Source organism: Eublepharis macularius, chromosome 6, assembly GCF_028583425.1.
Source record: "Eublepharis macularius isolate TG4126 chromosome 6, MPM_Emac_v1.0, whole genome shotgun sequence".
NCBI lineage: Eukaryota > Metazoa > Chordata > Lepidosauria > Squamata > Eublepharidae > Eublepharis > Eublepharis macularius.
In genome coordinates this window covers 103,849,032-103,866,077 of record NC_072795.1, presented here as the reverse complement: position 1 = coordinate 103,866,077, position 17,046 = coordinate 103,849,032, and the positions used below count along the sequence as shown (strand labels likewise).

General features: G+C 43.3%; 1 protein-coding gene across 1 annotated transcript; it reads left to right on the top strand.

Moving 5' to 3' along the window:
• Positions 1 to 5,766: 5,766 nt before the first annotated feature.
• CH25H (cholesterol 25-hydroxylase) lies at positions 5,767 to 6,997 on the top strand. The gene has a single exon (XM_054983792.1). The coding sequence runs from the start codon at positions 5,767 to 5,769 to the stop codon at positions 6,610 to 6,612; it is 846 nt and encodes a 281-aa protein (XP_054839767.1). The 3' UTR covers positions 6,613 to 6,997.
• Positions 6,998 to 17,046: the final 10,049 nt, after the last annotated feature.

The window sequence follows — 17,046 nt, the reverse complement described above, 5'->3', positions numbered from 1 at the left end:
CCTGCCGAAAATTTTACAGAACAAAATGGCTATTCCCTTATGAAACAGCAAATAGAAGAGGGAAAAAAACAATCCACAGGGAATACAATACTAGTCTACAAAATTACAAAAATGTATTCAGAGTGCAAAGGCTACAAAATTTCATCACTGTGTTCAAATAAATACTCTTAATACAATTTCCAGGCACATACATGAACAATACAATACTTTTTACATAATCATATAGGGCACATTGCAGTGGACATCCACAGTTTCCACAGTCTTTTTGAAATAATTATAACAATTGAAACAATTATAACAAGCATAAGAGATTTTCAAGTTTATGTTTTGGGCATGCAGGATTTGAATACATTGGAAGTTTCCTTTTCTGCTGTAAAGCATTCCACACACTCCTGATGAAGGATTCCGATATCTGCCACAGATAGCCGGCCCCAGATTGAGCGTGGGTTGGAGTCTGCTTCACGGCTGGGCTTCACCATTCACTTGCCAAGGGGAGCCCTGGAAAGAATTGTTATAATTATTTCAAAAAGACTGTGGAAACTGTGGATGTCCACTGCAATGTGCCCTATATGATTATGTAAAAAGTATTGTATTGTTCATGAATGTGCCTGGAAATTGAATTAAGAGTATTTATTTGAACACAGTGATGAAATTTTGTAGCCTTTGCACTCTGAATACATTTTTGTAATTTTGTAGACTAGTATTGTATTCCCTGTGGATTGTTTTTTTCCCTCTTCTATTTGCCGAAAATTTTAGGCTGGACGTCTCATTTTATTCATTATCGACATTTTTGTAAGTGTTCAGGATTAACTGTATCAGCTGCTTTGCAAGAGCATTACTAACATGATACGCTGTGTGCAGGATAGTTAGATGGGAAGCCATGTTGGTGTGCAATAGAATGGCAGGATTTTAGTCCAGTGGCTCCTCAGAGACCAACAAGATTGTCAGGGTGTAAGCTTTCTTGGCAGAGCTACTTTCTTCAGATCCGAAGATCCTATTCTTACACTGTGTGCAGGTGGATGTGCTGGCATTGATATTTAGGGTCAGGGTGCTGGTCCTGTTTGGGGAATTGTATTTTGGCAGGGAGTAGCTATTTGCACTGAAGGCCATACAAGGGTATACAAATAAGTAACATAGTATCCCATGGCTTCATAAATAGGCTCTCCAATATACCTAATCAAAATTGTAGATAGAGAACTGAAGTTAATTACTGGGACTTCACGAACATTTCTACAGAGCTCCTGAACTCATAACCAGGGGCGTAGACTTTCCAATTTCCCGGGGGTGGGGGGTGGGCCAGAGGCATCGTATATCCGGTCCTTAAAAGAACCAGGAGTCCAGTGACATCATAGGGAGGAGCCAATGACATCACAGGGAGGGGCTTCCATTGCCACCATCTATGGAGGTGGGGCCAGAGGGGATTTAGGGAGGGGCTCCCCACAAATTTAGGAGCACCCAGGCACCCATGGGGACCTCCCTAACAATGCCCCTGGGCTGGGCCAAACCTAGGAAAAGGTGGGAGTTGGCTAGTGGTTATAGTGCTATCTCAGCAATCTCCTGCTGTGTCCTGTTTTTGAAATTCACTTTTAGGATAGTCACAAGATCTACAAATATACCATGTGTATAGGACAAACTAATAGTCACAAATTTGACGCTAAGAAAGTCAACACAGAAAAGCCTGTAGGGGAAAATTTTTTAAGTTTTCCTGGACATTCATTTACAGGAGCCTTGATTCTGCCTTATTCATAATGGTGACTTAGTACTGAAATTTACTAAACTGTGGCATCGCAGATGCCTTCATTTGATAAATGTGTGGTTGAAGTCTGAACCAGGGCAGAATATAAAACAGTTGCGGTGCACTTGATTTCTGAGCAACGTGCAGAGTTCAAAGTAGTAGCAATCTCCTTCTTCTCATTTCAAACTCATATCCTATAAGTGAGTACAAGTACATTTTGAGGCAATTCAGAACAGTGCTAGTCATGACCCCAAAGAAAACTCACAGTTATACTACCTAGGATTGTATATATCTTGCTTTCTTAGCACACTGCTTAAAAACTCCATCTTAAAAACACAGACATTCAGAACACATTATTAACAAAATCACAATTAAGTGCACATTCCTTGCCAATGTTTTCTCCAGGCTGCACAAAGGGCAAAAAGAAATTTTAAATAGACCTCTGATCTGCATCCCCCTCCTCCAGTCTTGTTCATGCAGGTGGGATTTCTCATTGTTTCAGAGAAACAGCACTCAGGCTACCATTTTAGGAATTGTCCTTTTCTGCAATAGATACCACCTCTCCATTTAAAAATGGAATGGAAATTGAAAGAGCTTAGGAGTGGCTGAAGCAGCTCCCCCACTCCCACTACCATGAAAAAAACTTAACTGTTCTCCCACACCCAGCCCCCCACACACAAACAGCAAGCAAGCAAACAAAGCTATTTCAACAAGGAAACATAGGGTCTACCCTTTCCCAGTGTTCCATTTCCAAAATATAATGTAATGATGAAGTAACTGAAAAGTAAAATAAAATAGAGGCTCGCTTTTTCCCTATTAAAAGAAACAGAAACTGTTCCTTAACAGAGTAGCATTGATTGCAGAGAAAACATGATGATGGGTGGTTGAAGCATGCTGGCTGGTGTGAATGTGAAAGAGAAAATAAACTTATACTTGCCTTAGTTTTAGAAAAGAAGAGTTCTTTATTATAGGCATTCCATACTTTGATAGGAAAGTGGATAGATTCCTATCTACCGATCTATTCCTGAGGAGGATGTTCTGAGATTAACAATGTACACATCAAAGGATAGTTCAGGGCAGTAAAGGTGTAAACAGTAAACAGATGCCCTGACCTGTCTTATCTTTCTAACTCTCTGGTTTCTCCTGTTCTGAAACCTGAGGAAAGGGACAGCATTAGCAGTGGAGTCTTGTTGTTATGTGCCATCAAATTGCCACCAACCTATGGCGACCCTATGAATGAAAGATCTCCAAAATATCCTATCATTAACAGACTTGCTCAGATCCTGCAAACTGGAGGACATGGCTTCTTTTATTGAATCAAGCCATCTCATTTTAGGTCTTCCTCTTTTCCTATTGCCTTCTACTGTTCCTAGCATTGTTGACTTTTCTAGAGAATCTTGTATTCTCATGATGTGACCAAAGTACAATAGCCTCAGTTTTGTCATTTTAAGCTTCTAGGGAGAATTCAGGCTTGATTCGATCTAGTACCCACTTATTTGTCTTTCTGGCTGTCCATGATACACGCAAAACTCTCCTCCAGCACCACATTTCAAATGAATCCATTTCCTTCCTGTCAGCTTTCTTCACTCTCTCCAACTTTCACACCCATACAAAGTAATGGGGAATACCACCTTTGGGATTATCTTGATCTTGGTTCCCAGAGAGACATCTTTATCTTTAAGGCTGTTATCTAGCTCCCTCACAGCTGCTCTTCCAACTCTCAATCTTCTTCTGATTTCTTCATTTCAGTCTCCCTTTTGGTTGATGATTGAGCCAAGGAATAGAAAATCTTAGACAATTTCAATTTCCTCATTCTCATCTTTAAAACTGTGTAATTCCTCAGTAGTCATTACTTTTGTCTTCTTGATGTTCAGCTGTAATCCTGCTTTGGCGCTTTCTCCTTTAACCTTTATCAGTAGTAATTTCAAGTCTTCACTATTTTCTGCCAGTAATGTGGTGTCACCTGCATATCTCAAATTGTTAATGTTCCTTCCATCAATTTTCACTCCACCTTCTTCTAGATCAAATCCAGCTTTCCTTATAATATACTCTGCATAGAGGTTGAATAGGTAGGGAGATAATATGAATCCTTGTCTGACACCTTTGCCAATTGGAAACTATTCTGGTTTCCCATGTTTTGTCCTGACAGTAGCCTCTTGTACAGAGTATAGGTTGCCCATCAAAACAATCAGATGTTGTGGCACCCCCATTTCTTTTAACAGTCTCCTGAGTTTTCATGATCCACATAGACAAAAGCTTTGCTGTAATCTATAAAACACAGGCTGATTTTCTTCTGAAATACCCATTAGCCATCGTAAATTTGCAATGTGATCTCTGGTGCCTCTTCCTTTTCTGAATCCAGCTTGAAATTTGGTATTTCTCATTACATATATGGTAAGCATCTTGAGCATCACTTTGCTTGCATAGGAAATTAACGCAATAGTTCAATAGTTGCTGCACTCTGGTATCCCCTTTTGAGGGAATTGTAATGTAGACTGAGTGATTCCAGTCTATGGTCCATTGTTTTGCTTTCCAAATGTAAACTGGAGCCAAGCAATTATGTTGCAATTATGCCCAACAAGAGGCTTTGCAATCTGACTGTTGCTACATTGAAAGTGGGTGCAACCAGCCACGGTTAAGGACTAAGCTACTTTGTGTGGGCCATAGCCATATTTTAAGGCAGTGTATAAATTCTTTTTTATATATAAAATTTAATTTAATGAATATAAGCAGAACAGAAAAAGAAAATAAAAATGATAGCACAATTATAATTACATCAAAAGAAAAAGAAAAAAGAGTAAACATATAATAAACAATATAAATAACTCAGGTTTTTTTTCCATATCCAGCATATATCAATATTTGAATGTGTTTGGTCTCTGTTAGAAAAGAAAGTATAGTCTCCAATATTCAGATTTTTGATCTTCTAAGCATCTTCCAATTGTAACATTTCCATACAATGAAACACATTTTGGGAAGTTTGCCTTCTTTGGGTTTTTTCACCTTTATTTTTAAGATCCATCGCCCCATTCATGTTTCCAAAGATTATTATCTTCTTGAAAATCAAAAACGGATTGGAAAACATTTTCATAAATTTTTTTCTCTTGCATTGTTTGACGCATATATTGTTGCTAGTGTGTGAATCTGGCCTTCCAGGAGCCTGATTTTCAAAATCATATATCTTCCGTCAGAGTTTCTTAATTCTTCTGTACCATTAATTTGTAAATTGTTTATATAAATTGCAACTTATACATTCTTTAAAAACACAGAAATACATAAGCGCAAAAACCAGGAAAAAATCCCCAAAGAATAATGGAAATTGTAATATGATACAATAGAAAGGGTGGACAGTCCTGTGTTTTCTCTGCCATTATAACTGAGTCCCACATGTGAGTTTGTCACTGCTCCCCCCCCCCCCGGCCAAATCCAAGGGGGCTTGAGCCCCTCAGTCCCCCCCCCCCCGTAGTTTACACCTATGCTCATAACACTTTGAAATCCTTCTAGTGGAAGACTATGTTCAATTATCGTAATGTGTTCTATTAGTACGAATGATGCTATCATCTCTTTTTTAACTATCATTTTTCTTAACTATTCTCTCTTATTTTAAAAAAACCATTCAAAATTAAAACTTCATACTGTTTTGCAGCCAAATGCTAATTTCCCCCACGCTTGAGAGTTCAACCGTTCCGATTAGTTTAAGGCTATGAAGATAACCCACGTTCGCCTTCCCTTATTATTGAGTTTACGGCTTCCTTCTCCCCCGGAGCAACCGGCTGCTCAGCTCCCCCACCCTCCCCCCAAGGGCTCGTTCACGTGAAGGTAAAGGAGAGGCACTGCGGCTCCACCAATGACGAGCGTCGGAGCGGCGCCGATCTGGAGCCGGGAAATCCCTGGCCGCGGCGTTTTTCCAAAGCTATGTGGGCACCTTCGGTGTCATTCGCGAGCTCCATTCACGTCGTCACGGGGCGGGGCCTAAGCCGGGGCTAAAAGCGGCGCGCAGTTCGCAGCTGAGCAGCCAGCCGGCAGCCGACATGAACTGGACCGTGCAGAGCCAAAGCGCGCTCAGCGATGCCCCCGCGCCGCCGCTGCTGCTGCAGGCTGCGTGGGACGCCGTGCGGGCGCGGGAGGCCTGGCTGCGCTCGCCCTTCTTCCCGGCGCTCTTCAGCTTCGGCAGCTACCTGGCCGCCTGCGCGCCCTTCGTGGCCCTGGACGTGCTGAGCGCGCGCCTGCCCGCCCTGCAGCGCTACAAGATCCAGCCGCAGGCGTCCCCCTCGGCGGGCCTGCTGGCGGCTTGCCTGGCGCGCAGCCTCTTCGACCACCTGGTCTGCGTCTTCCCGGTGACCGTGGCCCACTGGTACTGGCGGCCGGTGCGCTTGCCCGAGCGGGCTCCCGAGGCGCCGCGGCTGCTGCTGGACCTCGGCGCCGGCCTGCTGCTCTTCGACGCGCTCTACTTCCTGTGGCACTTGCTGCACCACCGGGTGCCTTGGCTCTACAAGACCTTCCACAAGGTCCATCACAAGCACGTCTCCACCTTCGCGCTCAGCACCCAGTACTCCAGCCTGTGGGAGCTGCTGTGGCTGGGCCTCTTCGCGGGGCTCGTCCCCGTGCTGCTGCGCTGCCACCCCTTGACGGAGATGGCCTTCTTCGTGGCCAACATCTGGCTCTCTGTGGAGGACCACTCCGGCTATGACCTGCCCTGGTCCACGCACAGGCTGGTGCCCTTTGGCCTCTACGGGGGCTCGCTGCACCACGACCTGCACCACTTGAAGTTCAAGTTCAACTACGCGCCCTACTTCACCCACTGGGACAGGCTCTTTGGAACGCTCAGCCCAGCCGGCAGGGAGGAGCCGGCACCTGCCAAGGCCACCAAAGACTAGTTGGGGAAGGCGGGACTCAACAAACTGACCAGCGGCAGCTTGCACGTGTTTATTATTATATTTATTTATATATTTGTGTTAAGTGTCTGGAACTGTCATTGTTTGGCAAAAGCAATGGCCTAAGCCATCTGAAGGAGCCTCAAGCACAGATCTCGTTTCATTTGGCTACCCAAGCTTTTATAAAGCGACTGTGTATGTTTGTGAGATTGGAAGAGAGTTTTTGTTTGCTGAAATGAGTTGAAAGAGGGTGCGAAAAATGTCTGCAATGATTCCTATGGAGTTCCTCTTGCCTTGACATTGGGAAAAAAAATAGAACACTGACCTGAAAATGCTAACTTTAATATATTTCTATTTTGCTATTTGAATTATTTATATTTTTTTAGTATGCGAGAAATAAAAACATTTATATTATACTTTGTCTCTTCCTTGTTAATTTTCTCTGCCTCTTAACACAGAATGAATACTGCAGTGGCAGAAATATGGCAATCTACAGTGGGGGAGGAGGAGCAAAATTGCAATTCCTGATACGCAATTCCAGCGTATCTGCTCTTATTTTTGTTGTGGGTCTATTGCTGCAATGCTGTGGAGGTGTATTATTACAGTTGGTGAAAGTTACAGGTTGGTGGAGCAAGTATGATTTAGGCATGCCCTATAGTAGGGGTCTGCAACCTATGGCTCTTCCGCCACATGTGGCTTGGCCCCAAACTGGATACAAAACCAGCTCTTTAAAAAAGAGTGTATTGGAGGGTCAGGGTAGTTGCTAAAATAACCAGCACGGGATGAGAATGGCAGGAAAAGATGTTTATGGGACTAAAGGGCTTCTAAGAGATGTGTTACAGAAAAGGAAATAAGAGACAAACAGTCGCCTGCAATCCACACATGACCCATGAGTGGACTTATGTCAGTATACTAAAACAATGACACACTGTGCTCCTATGTGTATTCACTTATTATGAGACCTCATGTGTGCCACTTGCTAACAAAGGACTTGCAGCAAACCAAGGCTGGGGCTGCAGAAACTCTTATGATTTTTAATCAGTATGCTGTTTTCCAGTAACATTAAACTTTATATTTTCAGTAAAACAGACAGGGTTTCTTAACTAGCTCTTTGTTGATCTCTTGCTTTGGCTTTTGACGTAGCTTGGCTCTAAAAAGCTCTGCCAAGCCTTGCACTAGAGGAACTTTCTCTGCAACTCTACGAGACGGAGAGAGGCACACAGAAAGCACGTGAATCTGCAGAGAGATCAACGTTAAATATATCCAGATGTGGTGAAGATAATGAGCTGTGATGTTGTTTGAGTCAGCAGACGGATATCATCTGGAAACTGTAATTCACACCTTTTAGGAATATGCCACTTCAAATGCTTCAGAATTCTGACTCTGGAAGAACTTTTGAATAGCCTTACCACCAAGTAATTTGATACAATTGTACACAGTTTACACTTGCTTTTCAAAACTATATGCATTGAGTAATTCTCATGTTACATTAAATGAATGAACAGCTGAATGTGTGATTCATACCCCACATTTATCCAGATACCAGTCCCCAATTTCAATTGCACAGTGACTGCACATTGGCTCTTCCTTACAAACATGTAAGCACATACATGCATTCACTGTAATGTGAACAAGGCTACTGTCTTGTATATTTTGCTGCACTCAGAAATGGCTGTAGAATGGCAACTGAATCCAGTGTGCAGTGAGAACGTGCAACAAGGTATGTGGACAATGCACACCGATGTTTCATATTGATATGATAGGTTTGTAAAGCCTGAGGCACCTCTGATACAAAGCAGACACAGAAGAAATGATGCACCAGATTCTCCTACACTGATGGACAGAAATGGAATATTCTGTTAAGGACCATTTCTTGGATTAATTAAATTAGTCACTGGTCAAAACAATATGTCCGATATAGTAACAATGCACTTATGTTTTATCACTGCTAAAGTGGTTTGTGCATAAGGTAAACCAGGTTTTCTGCCAGAGTGTTTTTTTAAACACCCTATTTAATTATCTTCCCATCACAAAAAGATCAGTTATCCCAGTTCGCATCACGGTTTCACTGGAGACCCAGGAACTCCTCAGATCATTCCCCCCCCCCCTATATTCTCATTGTGACCCCCTTGACCCAAAAACAAAATAGGGTTACCAGTTATCTAAGGGGGGGGGAGCCAAACAGACTAGCCTGCATCTGTGCTTCTATCATAGATCAGATGTGGAAAAAATAATCGTGACGCTTTTTATGATATTACCTGCTAGCTGATCAAAATAAAACTATTTGAGATCTAGGGATCTTCAGATTTTCATATTGATCACATCACAACCACTTGCATAGTTGCATCTCTTTCCCCTTTTAAACATGCAAAGAAACCAACCATCACAAGGCATGCACTTAGCCGCCCACCCTGATACAACCGAGCAACTAAGGTTGAGCTGGAAGTGAGTAGGGTGTGTGTGCTTTCCATAAACATTTTTAACACCAGTGAAAAAATGCCCCCTTTGTGATTTGGTGGGATGCCTTCAAATGTAGACAGAAGTGTTTACCAAAACCCTGTTCAGTCATTACAATTTTGCACTCTAACCTGGCGTAACAGCACAACCACCAACCCTCCCAATACACACAGTGGTATGTTGTGTGAATAGGGCAGCACAGCAATTTTACAGCTCTGGTACATGTGAACATGTAATCTCAAAAATCTGGTGTGCATAGTGAAGCCAGAAAATATATGTTACCCTACTCACAAAAAATGGCAAATACACATATTGAGAGAATTGCACACAATATGATCTCACCTTACGCACGGTTAGATTGCCAACATCATAACAACTGAAATGGTATCAAGAGTAGAAATGACTGATGTGCTGCTGACCTGGCTTGGCTACTTAAACAAAAGGGTATTCAGGGCAGACAGGGTGAGAGTGCTGTGAAGCACCTTGCTTTCCATGAGGACTACGTTGCACTATCCCTGACATTTTCACACTCACTACCTAATTACTGAGGGCAAACTAGATGAGACAGAATTTCAGAAACAGAAATTGGGACTATGGTGCAAGGGGGCACAGGTTTAAGACCCTTCCATACAAAATTTTGAACTAGAAAACAGTTCCATGGAGCCACTATTTACCCCACTAGATCAAAACATATAGGTCCAAATACGAGATATTTATGTTCTCAGTATGATGCGCTGATATCACTGCAGGAAGTAGAAGAATCGGGTTTTTTTAAAATGCTGTAGCAGCTGCTGTGAAGGAAGGCAGTGGCTGTGTGCTTAAAATGCCACAAAAGCTACAAGGAAGGGAATCTGGGAACATTTCAGCTTCTCTGAAAGCAAATCTTTCCTGGAGCAAGGAAGGATTCAATGTAACTCTCATAACCACACTGCCAGTCAGGCACAGGCACAGCTTCCAGTACACAACGTTCACTAAAGCTGCTTTTCACCCTCTTCTACTGCAGATGCTGAAATCAATGCGCAGGTGACTATTTCAATTTCACTCTGGTGGGAGCCCTTCCTGCTCCCAAACCAGCTCTTTCTTCTTCAACGAGGAGCTCGAATCACCATCAACCATATACTTCCCCAGCACAGGAAGCATTTTGAGACACCTTCATTGGCTATATGTACATAGAGTTTGCAGCTGTTTATTGATCTGTCTTTGCAAATTGTTAAGAAGCAAGGATGTCCCACACTGACTGTACATATACTGTGGACTGTTCTCCATGCCAGGATGCCTGCGCCATTACATTTCCATGACATTTTTAACTTGCCCTTTCTCCAAGGAGCTCAGGAGTAGTAGATTTTTCTCCTCCTTTCCCTCCACCTTATCCTCACAGTCTTATGAGCGAGACCAGAGTGAGGGAGTGACCCAAGGTCACCCAATGAGTGTCATGGATGGGGGGGGGGCTAAACTGGGTTTCCTCAGTCTTACTCCTGGAGTTGGCAAAAGGACAGGGGGAACGGTCCCAAACTCCAAGGCAAAAGGCACACTAAGGACACGCCAAAAGACCGCTGCTGCAATCCAAAGCTTTATTCACAAATGCCGAGGGTCAAATCAAGAAGACAGGGGAGCGCCCACACTCTCCGGCTGCTCCCGGCGGGAGATTAGCAACGGGTTTGCCTGGCTAAATTGTCCCGTTTCGCAAGGCTCACAGCTTCATCAAAAGCCACAAATAAATTCTTAGTGTAAAGCGTATTTCTTTTACTGAAAAATAACCTGCTACACAAGAATCAAGTTTCTTCTTAGTTTTAGTTAAACAGAATTTCCTCTCTTGACTAATTCTGTTTAACTAAAACTAAGAAGAAACTTGATTCTTGTCTAGCAGGTTATTTTTCAGTAAAAGAAATACGCTTTACACTAAGAATTTATTTGTGGCTTTTGATGAAGCTGTGAGCCTTGCGAAACGGGACAATTTAGCCAGGCAAACCCTTACTCCTGGAGTTGCCAACTCTTGGCTTGGGAAATTCCTGGAGATTAGGGTATAGAGCTTGGGGAGGGCAGGGTCCTCAGCAGGTTTTAATGCCATAGAGTCCAAAGCTGCCATTTCCTCCAGGGCAAATTATTTCTGTAGCCTGGAAATCAGTTGTAATATTGGTAGATCTCCAGGCTCCAGCTCGAGGTTCAGGGACGGTGCGCCCATTGAGGCCAGGTAGGCGGTGGCCTCAGGGCGCAAGGGCACCAGAGGGGCGGCAAAGGGGGTGTCAGGGGCAGAGGCACACGCTGCGAAGCTGGCGTGGCTGGGCCGTAGCTGCTGCAGCCAGCCAGCCTCATGCCGCTGCCGCCACACGCCCCCAGCCGGCCGCAGCAGCCATCCACCGGCCAATTCCCCCGGCTTGCGCTGCGTGGTGACATTATCAAACAATCCGTGGCGCACACGTGGGGAGGGGGTGGCCGCAGGCGCCAGAAACCCTGGCGCCGGCAGTGTCGAGGTTGATAACCCTAACTCAATATGCTAATGATTACACCATACTGGCCTATAGTTATCTGACCAGTAGTCGTCTTTAAAAATCATCTCATTGTGGAATAACATATGAATGCACCCAGTATTCTCAACCATAACAGACTACTGATATCTGCTCAACCCCTTGAGATGCACCTTTACAGCTAAGTTCATGTACAGGCCCATCTCCTCTGATCTGTTACGTATACTGTGTAATGACTTTACCTTTTCCTACCTAAAGATCTTCCATCACCTATCTAGGAATATTTGTTTGTAAAGCACCAAGCTTCTCTCCATTTCCATACCTACTGGTGCATATCAGAGCACAAAGGTGGCTTGATGTTAATGGCACAACTGCACATGAAGCCTTATCCTGTTGAAGCTGCCCAAGAAAATTTTTACCAGATATACAAACTCCTTTAAAGTTACAGGAAACCAATGCATCAGTGCCACCTACTGGCCAAAATTAAAGCAGCAAGACAGAGACATTTTTGTGATTGCTTAACAGTTTATATACTGAGGAAATCCTAGATAATTTTTTTTTAAAAAACCAAGTATTCTATATGGCACAGTACTCTTCCTTTCCCCTTGTAGTTGAATTTTTGCAAGCTGTATAACAAGAATTTTGCAAGCGACATCACTTAATTTTTTAAAAAAGTTATGGTTACAAAAAAGGAAAAATTTTCTACAAAATTGGCTGAGCAGAACCTGGGCCTGGAGATCCACAGTTCTTTGCAAGTTGCAGCATTTGAGTAGTCATAAAAAGTATTAGGACTGACTTATTACAAAGCAATATGAAGTTGTTTACCCCCCGCAGTAGACTTCAGAACACGTGTAGGGTTGCAAACAGGTCTAGAGAAAAAAATGATCTATTCCTTTAACAGGCTTAATATATGGAAATGGACAGCTGATACTTCACATGGAATGGAGTTAAGTAACATCACCTGATATTTTTAAAAAGCTCATTAAGCCTCTTTGGCACCAGGCTGTTGGCAGCCATAAACATCTGCCACTTTCTTTTTCATCTCATTTTTTAAAAAAAGTAATTTGGGTGTTTTGCCTGTTATAAAAATGACTAAGGCTGGCAAGGTTTAACACACCATTGCTGCCTTTGAGCTTAAGAGCAAGAGGTGGCAAAGGAAAAATCCTGAGAAGTAAAATACTGCATGTTGGACAGTTATTTTCAGATAGGCAGCCATGTTGGTCTGTAGTAGAACAACAGGATTTGAGTCCAGGGGCACCTTAGAGACCAGCAAGACTTTCAGGGTAGAAGCTTTCGAAAGTCTCTTGAAAACTTATACCCTGAACATCTTCTTGGCCTCTATAAGGTGCCACTGGACTAAAATCCCGCTTTTGGACAGGTATGTATGCCAAGGCAGACAATGAATGGCAGCAGGATTTGTACAGCCCAGGCTTTGATTTGGTATGTGATTTTTCTGATCACATTTTCAACCTTTTCATTTCATTTGTTTTCTGCTACCTTCCAATTTTGAACAGTGACCAATTAATCAGCAGCTGCTAATAGATACAGAATAGTTTCCTGGAGTTCATACTCGGCTTTGCTACGAAAGCAGAAACCAAAAGACAGCAGTGCCTTGAGGTACAGAAGTACTAGTGACAATACTCCTTTGTTTTAGAGTTAGCCCAATACACTTAAATTTTCCGGCATTTCAAAGGCTTGAGGAGCATCTCCAAGGATGCACTGGCCACCAGTTTAATTTAGCCTCAGATAAAAATCCCCTCTGCCTGTAACTTGCAGACAACCCTGTGAAGCATTGGAAGAGAAGGAGATGCAAAAAGAAAGCCCCTGTCCAAGGTATCAGAAGCATCCCTTATGGAGTTCTTATCCCTTCCTCCTCTCAAACAGAAGCGGGGTGCCTTTGCAGTGTTGAGCAACAAAGAGATTGACATCTGGGAAGCCCCACTGATGACGGATGTCTTGTAGATACTTGTCAGCAATGACCCATTCAGGATGAGAACTGCCCAGTCTGCTGAGCCTTAGAATTGTCAGAGGGCCAAACTACAAGTGACGAATGACACTTGAACGGCAAGTGTATTCCTCCCTGTTCACTTGCCCTCCACTTGCGCTCCACTCGATCCACTTGCTGTTCAAGTGTCATTTGTCACTTGTAGCTTGGCCCAGAGTCCACAATATAGTGCCACAGAGCCCAACATAGCGCCACAGGCAATAGCCCAGTTCCACATGCAGATGGCCTCCAGACATAACATTCTGGAAGCTGTACCACCTTGTTTGTTCATATAGAAAACAGCTGTTGTATTTGCTGTTAAAACCTGGACACGTTTGTGGGACACCATATCTGAGGGACAGTTAAGGGCATAATAAACAGCTCACAAATCAGGTAGATTAATGTGGAAATGCTTCTCCTCCACAGACCAAATGCCGTTAATGGAAACATTTCACTGTGAGGCTCCCATCCCTCCAGAGAGGGATCAGTAGTGACAGTGATATCATACCGAAGCACACTAAAAAGAACTCCCCATTTCAGGTTAGTAACATCAAACCACCAGGAAAGGGACCTAATTATCCTTCTAGGAATCAAGTATTTTGTTTGAAGAGAGTGAATCTCTAGGTCAAATCATTTAAGAAACTAAAGTTGCAAAGATCTCATTTTTAGATGAGCAAAAGGAACTATCCGTGTGGAAGAAGCCTTAAGGCTCAGTAAAGTCTGAACAGAGTGTGCAGACTAGAATCTATAGAAGGTGAAGCGATCCACTAAGGCTGTCAATTTGGCAATTCTGTCCTCAGGTAGGAATTCTCTATTAGCCCCTGAATCAAATATATTCTATTCTATTCTATTCTATTCTATTCTATTCTATTCTAAATGTATAATCTAGTGTTCACCACTAATCCCAAAGTATTACACAAGGAGAGGATAAAAGCAACACACAAAGAACCTCAGAAGACTGAACAGTAATTAGCACATCATCCAGATATGGGCAAACAGAGCATCTCAATTGTTTAAGGTGAGTCACCATTACAGCTACACATTTAGTAAAAACTCGTGGAACTGTCGCCAAACCAAAGGGGAAGGGCGGTGTATTGAAAAATGGTGCTCCCCAAAACATACTGGAGGTACCTCCTGTCATCAGGATGTATAATTAAATAGAAATAAGCATCCTGCAAAATGAGGGCTGCAAACCAGGAATCACAGGTGATCGTATTTATGACCCAGGGAAGAGTGACCATCCTAAACTTTGACACTTGCTATTAAGAGCACATAAATCTAAAACAGGCCTTTTGCCCTCATCTTTCTTATCAACCAGAAAAAAAGTGCAAGAAGAACCTATGAGGGGTTTTGGAAGGGGCGTCTGGTTCAAGAGCACCTTCAACCCGACAAGGACTGCATCTCCTTCTGCAGCTGGAGGAGGACATTACAAAGAGCCTGTGAGGCAAATACTTAGGAGGCAAAGTATGAAATTCCAACGTAACCAACTTTAATAACGGGAAAAACCTAATTAGCAGCAGAAATACATTGCCAAGCAGCAAGGAACTAAAATAACCTATCATTAAGCAGCACAGAAGTGGGCAACATAGAAAGGTCTAGTCAGAATTGGCCCTTTTGGCCATGAGCAGAGTCCTTGGTGGACTGGCTGTGATGTGCTGACTTGGAACCTCCTGGCATCTTTCTCTTTGACTCAGAGGAGTTGGCTGTGTTAGTCTGTAGTTACAAAATAGTAAAGAGTCCAGTAGCACCTTCTGACAAAGAGAGCTGCGGTTCTCAAAAGCTTATGCTACAATAAAGTTGGTTTGTCTTAAAGGTGCTACTGGACTCTTTTCTCTTTGACTGAGGCTGAGGGAGGATAATGAGCATGGTACAATGGATACTGTGGCTGATAGATGGCATCTGTAAGGCCTGTAGTCACGTCTGGAAGGTTGATAATCCCATCTGGCAGGAGCCCTGTAAGAAGAAATATGTGAAGGCTGAGTAAGGATGCCATACCACTTGGCTGTCTGCCTATCCTTTTTCTTTTTGGAAAGGTAATCATCCATCTTTTAGAAAATAAAGTGCCTTCAAAGGGCACATCTTGTACTTTCTTTCAGGTCTCCAGGGGAAGGGCAGTGGAACGCAACCACACATCTCTGCGCAATATTACAGACGTAGCGAGACTCCTTGTAGAAATGCCAAAACAAGCCTACTAGCTCTGACTTGCTGTTTGAAAAGAATCACAACCTCAGCTTATATTAGCTTTGCTAAAGCCTTTTTATCTTCTGGCAAGACATCTATATACTAGGTCATTTTTTGCCAAAGAAAAGTTTAATAACCACTCCTAATAGCTAGAAAGTTCGCAATCTTAATATCAAGAGTGGAAATGGAATACATTCTTCTGCCTACAGCACTCAACTTTCTGCCCTCTCTATCTGCGAGGTTAGCGAGGCTCCCCTGCCAATGTCTAGCTTGCAGCTCCTCCACAATAAGTGATGAGGAAGTAGATGGGTAAACAAAACAGAAACTGTCCTGTTTGACCTAATAGGAGATATGGATGCAGGCTTTTTCCATAGGGTCTCCATTATTTCTACAAATCCTTTGATCATCAGAAATGCCACTGAAGTCAGGGTGTCTGAGTAGATACGCTGTAATATACTGTCTTTCAGGTTTTGCTGAGAAGCAGAGACATTTATATTCAAAGAAGTTGCCATACAGAGCATCTGCCCTGCATAGAGTGCACAGTCAGTATTAAAAGAAATGGGTTCTGAACCAGCCACTGCTTTCTCTAGTGAAGGATGAGATGTGAAGCTAGCATTTCGATCAGAATCAACCAATTCAACTTCTGAATTGAGTCTGGAGGCATGCCCCACAGTGCTTGGTTGGATGGGTGGCATCCAAGCAGGTTCTGAAGACTGATGTTTCGTCTTTGGTTCTGAAGGGGCTGGAACCGAATAGGGGTATGGTCAGTAAATCTTTCCTCAATAGAAAGCACAAGATGAAGGGGCGAGTATAGATACCACGGAACTGATTGACATGAGTGGCAAGGCTGATCCGGGCAATATGTATGCTGCCTTTCAGAATGGATGGTATGAACACATACGTCATCTCCCAACTCTGAAGAAGCTGAGCAGCATGGCCTATCAGATAGGGGGGGCCCTCGGCTCCGCCATCAGATTCAGGGAGTGGGTCAGAATGGAAGGAGCAGTAGATTGCGAGAGTGGGATTTCTCTGTGTGCTTCGCTTTGCCCTTACGCTTCCAAGGAGGGGTGCTGGATGAACTCTTCCGAAGATGACTCAGAGCTGGAAACCTGGAGTTCCTGCTCCATGATCTCGAAGGAGCATCCCCAATGATAACCAAATTAGAATGGACCAAAGCTGAGGTCTCATGAGACCTAGAACACAGCCTGTGTCACTTCCAAGGAGAAGGCATCAGATCCGATGGTACAATGGCAGACGTCAGATCCAAAGTGGCAGGGAATGGTTCCAGTGAAAGGTCAGCTAGCAGATTCAAGCAGTTTGCTGGGGCAGATTTTTTTTGTAACTGGACTT